At 33.7% G+C, this 13,682-nt stretch overlaps 1 protein-coding gene across 1 annotated transcript; it reads left to right on the forward strand.

Moving 5' to 3' along the window:
* The first annotated feature begins 1,274 nt into the window (after window positions 1–1,274).
* LOC110864154 (ETO1-like protein 1) lies at window positions 1,275–7,555 on the forward strand. The gene is made up of 7 exons (XM_035978194.1): window positions 1,275–1,548; window positions 1,639–2,012; window positions 2,085–2,268; window positions 2,956–4,674; window positions 5,105–5,396; window positions 5,989–6,298; window positions 7,150–7,555. The coding sequence occupies exons 3-7, from the start codon at window positions 2,144–2,146 to the stop codon at window positions 7,368–7,370; spliced, it is 2,667 nt and encodes an 888-aa protein (XP_035834087.1). The 5' UTR covers window positions 1,275–1,548; window positions 1,639–2,012; window positions 2,085–2,143; the 3' UTR covers window positions 7,371–7,555.
* The last annotated feature ends 6,127 nt before the right edge of the window (window positions 7,556–13,682 follow it).

Below are 13,682 nucleotides of genomic sequence, written 5' to 3' on the forward strand. Positions count from 1 at the left end.
TTTTTTAATCTTAAATAATTTTGTTTCAAAAACCGAAATAACTGAACCGGTGTAAAAACCAAAACCGAACGATTTTCAAAAACTGAAAACTGACATTTCGGTTTCAGTTTTGCCCACCTAGTTGGTTAATTACACCAACTAGTTAGCAATCGGGTTGTGTGGGATATTGTTTGAATTTTTAGGAAGTTAAAGGGCATTCGGGAAAGGATTTGTTTTTTATTTGAACGGCTGCTAACGTGTTTATATGCAAAAGTTCTGAAAAAAATTATGTAAATTATTTTTTTTCTATGTAAGAGTGAGTTTTTTACATGTAAAACTAATGGAGTAATGGTTCCTCGTTTTCATACTTTTTTTTTGGTTCCCAATGAGAATCTCCTTAAATAATATACCCCCACCCCCCCCCACACACACCTACTCGTTTTTCCTCAACCTAGATTTCTAACAATCTCACACATGAACATGAAGACGAATCCTCCAACATAGTCGTCTGGTGGCGTCTTAGCTTGTCCATTCTTCCACATTGAAGATGCTCTAAAAAAGGTTAAAGAGAATGCTTTAAAAAACATTATACAATATATCAATACAGTCTATTCGCGAGTTCACCCCTTGGTAAAAATCAAACTATTTATTTATGTTTAAAAATTGTTGTTGTGAGATTGTTTATCCTTTGAAAAGGTAACTGTCTATACTTAGTTTTCAATAATGTCATTTATAATTTGTTGGTGTCTATACTTAGTTTTCAATAATGTCATTCATAGGTGTCTATACTTAGTTATCAATAATGTCATTTATAATTTGTTGGTATGTGCTTATATACATGTGTGTGTCCCCATATAGTTATGTACATGTTTATGGCACTATATATTTGTGTGTTGATGTCAACCACAACATGATTTAACAAACCAACAAACTTTAATTAATTTATTTAATTCTCACTTCTTTTAACCTTATATACAAATCAAGTCCTCAATTTGTTTTTTTCTCATACCAAACAAACTTTATACATATGTTTAAACAATATAAAAAAAAATGTTAGGACCTTAACCACTAAACATTAAACAACACAATGTATTAATTTTTGGCTTATTTTTGAATTTGGAACATCAATATATTACCCTACAAGTCTTGCAATGTACCCCACCAATCACTCCCAAACTTATTCACTTTCAACTGTAGATTATTCTCAACATCTTTGAAACAAAAGCAATATAGTCAAATTGTCATCAACTACTCCAATCTTGACATCTTACAACTTGTACATTGTGCATCAACACTTGTACTCTTTGCTGTCACCAATAAATTCTTCTTCTTTTTTTATGTTCCCACAACCCAACAACGAACAACATCGCATGAGCTTCAATCTTTATGTTTTCCAACGGGAAAAAAGAAAGAAAAAGGTGAAACTTTTCCTTTTTTACCAAAGAAAAGAAAAAAAAGATAAAGATTGAATTTTTCTTCAGATTCATTCACTTTAATCTTGTGGGATTTGTTTGTTTAAATCACTAGATTAGTGGGTTTGTTTGTGGATCTTTCTTTTTTCTAATCAAGGTTAGTAATTTGTTATTTTTTTGTTTAAAGATTTGTTGAGTTTAATCATTAATGTGGTTTTTTTTTTTTTTTTTTTTTTTTTTTTGGCAGAGATCTTGTGTAATTATTCTGGGTTTTTGGAATTTTGGTGATTTAAGCTCAGATCATCATCAGATTAAGAGAACCCATTTGGAAATTAGTAATCTTTTGAGGGTTTGATTGTTCTTGATTCATATATTTTGATGAATTTGATGAATTTTGCCAAAAACCCTAATTGTTTTAGTGTGGAGATCTGGGATTTATGTTATTATTAAGTTAAGAGAAACCCTTTTGAAATTTTGGAAATTTGGGAGTTTTTAGGGTTTGAATGTTCTTGATTTATTCAAGATTGTTTTGTTGTGGAGATCTAAGAAAACCCATTTGAAATTAGGGATTTTTTAGGGTTTGGATGTTGTTGATTTGTTAAAGTTGCAAACTTTGGGTCAAAAAACCCTAAAAATTGGGGATTTTTGAATGTTTGGATGTTGTTGATTTGTTAAAGTTGCAAACTTTGGGTGAAAAAAACCCTAATTTTGGTATTGTGGGGAATTGGGATATCTTTCATTTGTTATGCCCAATGAGGACATTCTTTCCATCTGAATCTTGTAAAGAAACACATCTAAATGCTCTGAATCCACAATCATGGCTGCAAGTTGAAAGAGGAAAGCTTTCGAAAGTTTCGCCGCACTCGCCTTCTTCGCTGTAAGTTTTTCGTTTGTTGTTTTAAGCGGTGTTTGGATGTGTTTTCTAAAAGGGGTTGTTCAAGATAAACCGTATGAGTGTTCGGATGAACTACTTTTGCATACGGTTATCTCGTTGTTTAGTGGTTTTATACTTGCGTTTTGATGCATGTGGTGTTTGGACGTGCGGTTTGAAAGATGACTGTTACAATTTTAATTAGCCGACCATAGTTGTTAATAGCGGACAGCGATAAATAGCGACAAGCGACCTATATGCTACATAGTGAATAGCGACAAATAGCGACCGCTATTTTATAAATAGCGATACACTAGAAAAAGAATTTTGAAAATTTTTATATGTATATTATATCAAAATACCCTGGTATATATGCTATTATACATGTATATTTAACAAAAACCTATAATCCAGCTATTTTATAGCTATATCTAATTGCTATTTATATAAAAAAAATTAACTGTCCGTAACGCGCTATAGCGATCGCTATAGCCACTATTGACGACTATGTAGCCGACACATCCAAACACTATCCCTTGCATCAAGTTTTTACTATGTTGATGATTCTAAATTTTTAATTAATCTTGATTATTTAATAGCATATGACAAACTTTTAGAACACACATCCAAACACCTCTTGGTTATATTCAATACTTTCATCTTTTTAATTGTATCTACTTGTGTTGTTTGTAGAGAAACGCTAATCAAAGTGCCCGATCCGCCGATTCTTCCATTCTTTAAGCCTGTTGATTACGTAGAAGTTTTAGCTCAAATCCACAAAGAACTTGAATCATGCCCTCCACATGAACGCACAAACCTCTATTTATTACAATTTCAAGTCTTTAAAGGCCTCGGTGACATTAAGTTAATGAGAAGAAGCCTTAGATTAGCTTGGCTCAAAGCAAGTACGGTTCATGAACGGCTCGTTTTTGGGGCATGGTTAAAATATGAAAAACGAGGTGAAGAACTTATATCGGATTTACTCTCTTCGTGTGGTAAATGTTCTAAAGAGTTTGGGTTAATAGATATTGGTTGCGAGTTCCCTTCGGTTGTAAACTCTAGTTTAGTTGATGGCGCAGTCGTTGATCAAAAGAATAATATATCGGGAACGGTTTCGTTTAAAATCGGGGATGATAAAATAACATGCGATAGACAAAAAATGGCGACCCTTTCACCCCCTTTTCGTTCTATGCTTAACGGGTGTTTTCTTGAATCGGTATCCGAAGACATAGATTTGTCGAAAAACGATATTTCATCTGCGGGTATGAAGGTGATAAGTGAATTTAGCTCAACCGGTATTTTACCCGATTTACCAACCGATCTTTTACTAGAAATCATGGTGTTTTCGAGTAAATTTTGTTGCGAGAATCTTAAAGATTCTTGTGATCGGAAACTTGCAAAATTTGTTTCATCAAGAAACGATGCGGTTGAACTTATGGAATACGCTCTCGAAGAGAATTGCCCGGTTCTTGCTGCCTCGTGTTTGCAGATTTTCCTTCAAGAACTCCCGGATTCTCTTAACGATGAGCGGGTTGTTGACTTGTTGACCAGTGTTAACAGTTTGCATAGATCTATTATGGTGGGGTCCGCTTCGTTTTCACTCTACTGTCTTTTAAGCCAGGTCGCGATGGATCTTGATTCGGGATCCGATAAGTCCGCTCGTTTCTTGGAACAATTAGTGGATTCTACGGAAAATAGTCGACAAAAGATGGTGGCATATCATATGTTAGGATGTGTGAAATTAGCCAAGAAAGAATATGACGAAGCCGAACGAGTCTTCGAGGTTGCGTTGAGTGAAGGACACGTTTATTCCGTCATAGGTTTGACCAGAATCGGTCAAATTAAGGGCGGAAAGCTTGAATCTTATAACAAACTTAGCTCAGTTATTTCGAATTACACCCCACTCGGGTGGATGTATCAAGAACGATCTTTATACTGCGAAAATAACGAAAAAAGATGGGAAGATCTCGAAAAAGCAACCGAATTGGATCCGACGTTAACGTACCCGTATATGTACCGTGCGGCTTCGTTAATGAAGAAACAAAACGTTCAAGATTCACTGGCGGAAATCAACAAGATTCTCGGTTTTAAACTTGCGGTTGAATGTTTGGAATTGAGGTTTTGTTTTTATCTAGTTCTCGAAGATTATCAATCGGCGATTTGCGATGTTCAGGCTATTCTTACGATTTCTCCTGATTATCGGATGTTTGAAGGGCGGGTACCCGCAACGCAATTTCAAACGTTAGTTCGTGAGCATGTTCCAAATTGGACGACCGCAGATTACTGGTTACAGTTGTATGATCGGTGGTCCGCTGTTGATGATATCGGGTCACTTTCGGTAATTTATCAAATGCTCGATTCTGAAACGGCTAAAGGCGTTTTATATTTTAGACAGTCTTTGCTTCTCCTCAGGTATTATATCATAACTAAAGTTTCAGGTTATAAAATCATCGGGCCTGTAAACGAACCAAACGTTCATGAACTATTCGTGAACTTGTTCGGCAGGAAGTTTGTTTATGTTCGCTTATTAATAAACGAACGAACATGAACACAATTTTTTGTTCATTTAATTAAAAAAAATAACATGAACACACGTTTTGTTGGTTCATTTATAATCGTGAAAGTTCGTTTATGTTCGTTCGTTTATGTTCATTTACGTTCGTGTTTGTTTATGTTCGTTTCAACTTAAAAACATAAGTAGTCATTTTTAATGAAGTTTACATTTCAAAAAATGAACGAACATACGGTTAAAGTTAAATGAACGAACACGAACATGCCTCTGTTCGTGTTCGTTCGGTTCATTTACAGGCCTAAAAATCATTACTAATAATGCTTATTTCAGGTTAAATTGTCCGGAAGCAGCGATGCGGAGTTTACAACTGGCCCGTCAACATGCGTCAAGCGAACATGAACGTTTAGTTTACGAGGGTTGGATATTATACGATACGGGCCATTGCGATGAAGGGTTAAAGAAAGCCGAAGAATCTATTAGTTTGAATAGATCTTTTGAGGCCTTTTTTCTAAAAGCTTACGCTTTAGCGGATTCTAGTCAAGATCCGACCTGTTCTTCAACGGTTGTCGCACTTCTTCAAGATGCCCTTAAATGCCCTTCTGACAGGCTTCGCAAAGGCCAGGTTATGAACAACTTTTATTCGTAAAGTTGTTTAGGTTAATGAAATAAAAAGGCGTAAAAATGGCCTGTTTATGCATATGGGTTGATTTGGGATGTGTTTATCTTTGACGGGTCAAAGGGGCTTAACTAAAAGATTTAACGGAAATGGGAACGGGCCGAGTCGGTCGAACGTTTTAAAAGTCTTACGATGTGTGTTCATGTTTATAAAGACTCCTAAATCGTGTTACGAAAAGAAGTTAGAATAGCAGTAAAGTACACGGATGGTCCCTGTGGTTAACCAAAATTTTGGATTTAGTCCCTAGGTTTTTCAAAAGTACACGGGTGGTCCCTGTGGTTTGCACTTAGTAACGTATTTAGTCCCCAACTTTTGCCAAAAGTACACGGATGGTCCCTGTGGTTTGCACTTTGTAACGTATTTAGTCCCCAACTTTTAGTGACTAAATGCGTTACAAACTGCATACCACAGGGACCATCCGTGTACTTTAAAAAAGCTGGGGACTAAATCCAAAATTTTGGTTAACTACAGGGACCATTTGTGTACTTTACTCTTAGAATAGTTTTAATTGTTTGCTGACACTTGAACCTTGTGGCAGGCGTTGAACAATCTTGGAAGTGTTTACGTAGACTCAGGTAAACTAGACCTTGCAGCCGATTGCTACATTAACGCACTTAAAATACGACACACGAGGGCCCACCAGGGGCTTGCTCGTGTCCATTATTTAAAAAACGACAAGGCAGCTGCCTATGAAGAAATGACAAAATTGATTGAAAAGGCTCGGAACAATGCGTCCGCTTATGAGAAACGATCAGAGTATTGTGAACGTGAACAGACGAAAATAGATCTTGAAATGGTCACTCGTTTAGATCCTCTTCGGGTTTACCCTTACAGATACCGTGCAGCAGGTTAGTTAGCCTCCGTTTCTAACTAGTACCTTTACTATTTTCATTTAATATAACTTAGAGGTGGCACAATCAATCTACATGTCAAATGGAACGGAAGTCGTAAAACCTCATAAACGATTTAAATTAAGAATAATAGTTTTTCTATCGAAAATAAATAGTGTCTGTAAACTATGGGTGCAAACGACCAGAACCCGAGCTCGATTAACTTATGAGAGATCGAGCTCGAGCTTGGCTCGTTTGGAGCTTTGTTTTCAAAGCTCGAGCTCGGCTCGTTGGCAGTTTCTCAAGCTCGAGCTCGGCTCGTTTATTATCAATTAATAAATATATTAAATAAAAATAATATAAATAATAGACTCGCGAGCTCGATAAGTGAAGCTTGGACTCGTTTACTAAACAAACATATTTTTAGGTTCGGGCTCGGCTTATAAACAAATTTAAATAAGCACAGCGAAGCTTGTTTACCAGACAACTTTAAATAAGTAGTAAATGTTATAAAATATTAAAAAATATTATATTACACTAAGGCTTGACGAGGCTGACGAGCTTCACATGCCAAGCTCGGGCTCGATAAATAAGTGAGTAGTATTTTAGGCTCAAGCTCGGAAGTTTCGGGCTTTTTCACAAGCTGACCTCGAGTAGCTTGCGAGCCGCTCGGCTCGTTTTTCACCCCTATCTGTAATCATATTCGACCTAACTATTTATAAAATAAAAAAAAATAGTTGACCCGTTATTTAGCTATCTTTTTACCCATTTGCCACTTCAATATCATATATAGTCTTCAAAACTGCTTAAAGTTTTTCTTTATATACATTTGTGCCCTACATCTCATTCGGGTTGTGGTCAAATTCCAGTCTTGATGGACAACCACAAGGAGAAAGAAGCGATCGCCGAGCTTTCAAGAGCGATAGCGTTCAAAGCCGACTTGCATTTACTGCATTTGCGAGCAGCGTTTCATGAACATATCGGGGATGTATCGGGTGCCATGCGGGACTGTCGAGCCGCCCTCTCTTTCGACCCGAATCATCAAGAAATGCTTGAACTCCGAAGCCGTGTAAACAGCCAAGAACCTTAATTATCCAAGAATTTAGAAAATTTAGATGTGTTGCAAATGTTTACTTACACAAATGGTGAAGAAAAAAGAGAGATTTTTGAGTTTGTGTATGTATGTTGCAAATGTAACACTTGATGGATATTGTAAGCATTCAAGTTTGTGCATTAACATGTGTTGTTTTGTATCTCTTTGGATTCTTTTCTCCCTATTTCTATTCTTGCAGTTGTAACTTTGTCCTATTTTTGGAGATATACTTTACTGGATGGGAATCATTATAAAATATTAATATAACTGTTGATTGTATTTTGTCATTTTATAAATACTAGTGGGATTCTCCCGTGCTACGCTGCGGGAATTCAGTTCGTATCGGCTTGAATTGGTACGATACCATCACTCGTTATACCAAACTAAAGAGAGAAAAAAATAAAGTTGTGGAATGACCATAAGGATACCGTCGCATCTTTTACATAAATCGAAAACCATAAAACCAAACACGGGTACCGATTTCGATAATACACATACATGTACCGATGTTGTTTGGTCATAATCGTTTCGCTTCATCACAATACCTATCTATACCAAAGAAATATTCTATTTGAATACAACACCGTTTTCAAAAAAAAAAAAAAAAAAAAAAGAAAGAACTTATACCAGAATCTCGAGAAAAAAAATAGTTTAAATAGGACTACTTATTCAACTTTTTTTGAAAAGCTTAAAGAAGAGAAGTTGATAAAAAAATAGAATCGTTTATCAATATTAATAAAATAATATCAATAAATGTTCATCACTTAATACAATAATAAAAAAAATTTCATAGCATGAATTCAATTGGTATTAGCTAGACTTGGTACGGTATAGTCACTCGTTATACCAAACAAAAGAGAAAAAAAAAAAATAATAAAGTCATGGAATGACCAAAAGGATGCCGTCGCATGTTTTACATAACTCGAAAATCAGAAAGCCAAATACTGGTACCGATTCCGATAATACACATACATGTACCGATGTTGTTGGATCATAATTGGTTCACTTCATTACAATACAATACGTATACCAAAGAAATATTCTATTTGAATACAAAACCGTTTTCAAAAAATAGAAAAAAAAACTTATATTAGAAGAAAGTCAAGAAAAAAAAGTTTAAATACAACTACTTATTCAACTTTTCTGAAAAAACTTAAAAGAACAAAAGTTGATAAAAAAATACAACTATTTATCAATATTAAAAAAATAATATCAAGAATTAATTTAATTTAATATACTAAATGTTCATCACCTATGATTTTAATAACAATTATTAAATGTTCATCACTTAATACCAAAGAAATATTCTATTTGAATACAAAACCGTTTTCAAAAAATAGAAAAAAAAACTTATATTAGAAGAAAGTCAAGAAAAAAAAAGTTTAAATACAACTACTTATTCAACTTTTCTGAAAAAACTTAAAAGAACAAAAGTTGATAAAAAAAATACAACTATTTATCAATATTAAAAAAATAATATCAAGAATTAATTTAATTTAATATACTAAATGTTCATCACCTATGATTTTAATAACAATTATTAAATGTTCATCACTTAATACCAAAGAAATATTCTATTTGAATACAAAACCGTTTTCAAAAAATAGAAAAAAAAAACTTATATTAGAAGAAAGTCAAGAAAAAAAAAGTTTAAATACAACTACTTATTCAACTTTTCTGAAAAAACTTAAAAGAACAAAAGTTGATAAAAAAATACAACTATTTATCAATATTAAAAAAATAATATCAAGAATTAATTTAATTTAATATACTAAATGTTCATCACCTATGATTTTAATAACAATTATTAAATGTTCATCACTTAATATAATAATAATAAATTTTTAAAACACTATTCATGGCAAGTTTATGTTAATATATATAATTATTAAATGTTCATCACTTAATATAATAATAATAAATTTTTAAAACATTATTCATGACAAGTTTATGTTAATATATATAATAATATAAGGAAATTGTCATATGGTCCATGTGATTAGTAGAAATGCCTAGAGTTTAGGATAAAAGTTTGGTCTATCCCCTTGTTAGAAAATCGTGTTTGATTGTCTTCGAGTTCCTCATGCTCAAGATGTCCTAACGGTCATCTCCATTTAAGGATTGGGCCAACCCATGTTGGCTGTGGAGTACCACGCAATTCTCAAGTACCGGTTAACGATCCCTCTATGTCTGATTGATGAGCCCTGCCTAGTTTGTCGAAAGGTTTGTTTAGATACTTTTGGTGAGCATGTGATCAATTGCAAGAAGTTATCCAAGTTTAAATAAAAGCATGACTTGATTAAAAACTAGTCATGTACCCCTCACATAAGGGGCATTTGTGTCAATTCACCAACCCACTTATAAACTCTTAAATAAAATTCAATTATGGTTTGAAAATTATGTGCCGATGGTTATTCAAGATATTAAAGTTCAAATTGTAGTTTAACTTTTCCGGCGAGCTCGTTTTTATCGGTGGTGCTAGGAAGAAAAGATGAGGTTGAAGATGAAGTTGGTGGGTGGGTCTCATAACTATTTATTAATTGAATTTTATTAAAGGGTTTATAAGTGGGTTAGTAAATTGACACAAATGCCTTTCTTGTGAGTGGCACATGACTAATTATTAACCAAGTAAATGGATGGGTTAGTGATGGGGCTAAAAGGGTTAGAGAAAAAAGAAGTTAGGGGCTCAGATGTCAAAAGATTTATTTTTGGGCTGATAGGATTAAAGTGAAACAACCACAGGGGCCAAAATCGTAATTTACTCTAATATAATAAAAAGTAAACTTAATGAACAGTAATTGATAAATTAGAATTTATCATTAATTTAAATTAGAATTAGAATTTATCATTAATTTATAGTAACATCATTAAGAGATGAGCAAATGGTATCGGGTATAAGTATCGGTCTTAAATTTACCAAACCGGTGTATTTTCGGTACCGGTTCTGCACAGGTATTCACCGACTTTTACCCTTAAATACCGGTGCCGTACCAGTACCGACCAGTACCGAACCGTACCATACAAGGTATATTCGGTACCGGTACCCACTTTTGGGGATTTCGATAACGGTATTTTCGGTACCGGTTGGTATCGAGCTCATCAAATCCTGTAGCAATGCAGCAATGCAAGTAATTGCACCGTTTAGATTACTTTTCATACACACAGTAAGTAAACTGTATTTCGTTTGAATGAGGTTTTATATACACAACAACTTATTTTGCTTTCTTTTTTGTCTTTTTCTGTAATGAATGAATTGTAGCATGTAAAATTAACTTGGATATTTAGAATATTGATGAGCAAATCGTATCAAATTCTGTAAACGAACCGGTATCGTATCGGTAAAAAATTTACTATACCAAATCATTTTCGGTACCAATTTGGTACCCACCTTTTGGCGTTTTCAGAATCGTTACTTTCGGTTCGACACCGGTCTAGCACCATACCTGTATTTATTGATTTTTACCTTCAAATACCATACCGTATTGTACCGAGCATTTTCGGTGCCGGTACCTAATTTCGATGATTTTCCGGATCGGTACTTTCGCTGCCGCTACCGGTACCGAGCTCATCCATATTTTAACGTGTTAGCACCGTAATAACTGAACTGAAAACAACCGAATTTCCAACGTGTAGGACATGTGGGTCCTATTATTATATATTAGGTTATTTAAAATCGTTTTTTTATGACGGAGTAACTATCCTTACCACGTCATTTTATTTATGTTTTGATATTCGGTATCTGTTTGCCGTTGCTGACACGCCTTTTGCAGTCATTGGGTCCCACCGCAACGTGCGGGCGGAAAATAACTAGTTTGATTGAAAGATATCTCCATAATCTTCTAAATTATATATTTGATCTCAAGAAAAAAGGCATTGACATCTATGAAGCTTTATCTTGCTCATAGTCACAATTTCTGGTAAGCTACACATTCATTATTGCTTATAGATCCTCTCCTCTATGTTCTCAACTTTTATCAATATGACTTCTATCATATACGAATAACACACTTTTAGTAACTTATTACTTATTGTTCATTGATCGATATACGCCTTATGCAGTGGCGGATCCAGTATTATAATGGGTTCCTTTTGATAAATTCTCTTTAATTCTCACTGTTTTTTTTTCTAAATTCTATAAGGTTCTTCTCACTAATTTTTTTCATTTTTTCCAAACGCACTGGATTCCTAGAAACCCACAAATGTGGGCTAGATCCGCCCTTGGCTTTATGTTAAATTAAGGGACACAGATAGTGACCGGTGAAGCGTGTGAAAAATCTTGGTCGTACTCTAATAGTTTTGTGACAGGACCATTTGCGACAATCAGGGCCATCTCTGAAAATTAAAAAAAAAATTGGTCCTATGCGAAATAAAAAATTTGAGCCATATTCGCAAATCTCCATGTTTTTAAATAATCAAAGTCTAAACATTGGCAAATTGGACCACAAACTCACAAATCCAAAATTCTAAAAAGCCCTAAAAACGTTTTTGGTTCATAAATTCAGTCCCGTTAATATTTTTTTTAAACACACACATATATATATATTTAAAAAAAATCAGACCCTGTTTCGATTTGGGTCCAGAATGGCCGTCCACCTGGCACTTGTTATTGGCTGGCCCTGGCGACAATGAATGCAAAGACAGAAATCCATGCATGCTAATTGATACTTGTGTATGTACTTATCCATGTTAAATTCTAGTATTTTCATACAAAGTTGATATAATAAACTTTCGTCTATGAATTAATATATTATATTATTGAATTGAGCATATGAAGAGAAATACATGCTTATAAAGAGGATATAAATACCGAGTCAAAAGGGCTCAGAAAATCATTTTATAAGGGGTTTATTTATTTAACTGTATTTTACTTTTTTTTTTGACATTTTTTAGAGATTTGGAATGAACCATGCATTTATACTTTTACTACTTATTACTTATTAGGTTCACTTCATAAACTTATTACAAACAATATCAGATAGCTTACTCATCATCATCATACTCAGTAAATCTCACAAATAGCAAAGTTAAGATAGGGTCTGAGGAGGGTAGATGTAGACAGCCTTACCTCTACCCCGTAGGAATAGAGAGGCTGCTTCCAGTGAGACCTCCGGCTCGATTGTAGTTTTGTATCAAGCCTTGGACCTAAGACACATAACACTCAAAACAATCGGGAGAGAGACTGATTGGCGCATATACCCCCGTGTCTTTAAGCTATCAACGTCACCACATGATGCATGATTAACCATCTGCCGCTTTTAACGTTATTTTCACGAAATTAGTAAGATAGCGTTAAAGTTAGTACCATATCAGATAGCTTACTAAATAATTTAAATAAAAATTAGGTGTTTTTAAAAGAAAACCAGCAAACTACCTGCGTGTTGCCGCGTTGTTTTAAAATTCGTTTTTAAAGAAATGTATCATAGGCTTAAGAGCATTCACATCCAATCCACTAAAAATATACATACATTCCACTAAAAAACAACTCATATATCAATATATTTCCACTAAAAACAAATACTTTTTCTCTCTCATTTTCAATATATATTACATTTTCTCTCTCCTCCACTCACAACCACTTTCAATATATATTAAAAAAGTATAGGGGGTGAACAGTGTCCCCCCAAATATACAGATGAACAGTAACATTTTCTCTCTCCTTCACTCACAACCACTTTTTATACTTCTTATATTTTAAAAACCCCCCACACAGATTTTGGTGGTTTGGATGAGAATGCTAACATCTTGTACTTAGCGTTCTTGAAAATTAATATAAAAACAAAAGCATTTATATAAATCCACACGTTATTTATAACAACCCTTCCACAACATTCGGTCTATTACCGACAAGTAAGAAGAGAAAAACACACTCATAAAAAGTAAAAGTATAGGCGTGAAAAAGAAAGAAAAAAAAATACATTTTAAAATTCTTTCTAATGACTTGTACATTTGTGTTTTGCTAACTTATACATTATCACACAAAACTTGATTTTGAATAAAACTTATATTAAAACGTAGATAAAGATAAGCTCGTTGTAACGGTATGTTCAAAGCTCTATAAAATAATATCTTTTAAAAGTTGTAAACAAGAAAAAAAAGAAAAAATTATGAGTGTGTTATATGTCAATGTATAGTTGGCCAAAATATTAAAATAAAAGCATATAAGAAAGTGTAAGCTTAAAATAATAAGCTTAAATGAAAGTAGAGAGGTTAAATTTTAAGGGTATAAAATGTTGAGACATGATAGTACATGAAGCTTCAATAATTATAAAAAAAGTTAAACACTAAACCACATTCTCATTCAAAAGAAGT

This window comes from Helianthus annuus, chromosome 1 (assembly GCF_002127325.2).
Source record: "Helianthus annuus cultivar XRQ/B chromosome 1, HanXRQr2.0-SUNRISE, whole genome shotgun sequence".
Lineage (NCBI taxonomy): Eukaryota > Viridiplantae > Streptophyta > Magnoliopsida > Asterales > Asteraceae > Helianthus > Helianthus annuus.

Excerpts from the sequence above, each read along its gene's own strand:
- LOC110864154 (XM_035978194.1), top strand. The coding sequence starts at position 2,144 with ATGAGGACATTCTTTCCATCTGAATCTTGTAAAGAAACACATCTAAAT. Across the intron at positions 5,397-5,988 it reads ACAGGCTTCGCAAAGGCCAG|GCGTTGAACAATCTTGGAAG; the intron begins GTTATGAACAAC and ends ACCTTGTGGCAG. Across the intron at positions 6,299-7,149 it reads TTACAGATACCGTGCAGCAG|TCTTGATGGACAACCACAAG; the intron begins GTTAGTTAGCCT and ends GTCAAATTCCAG.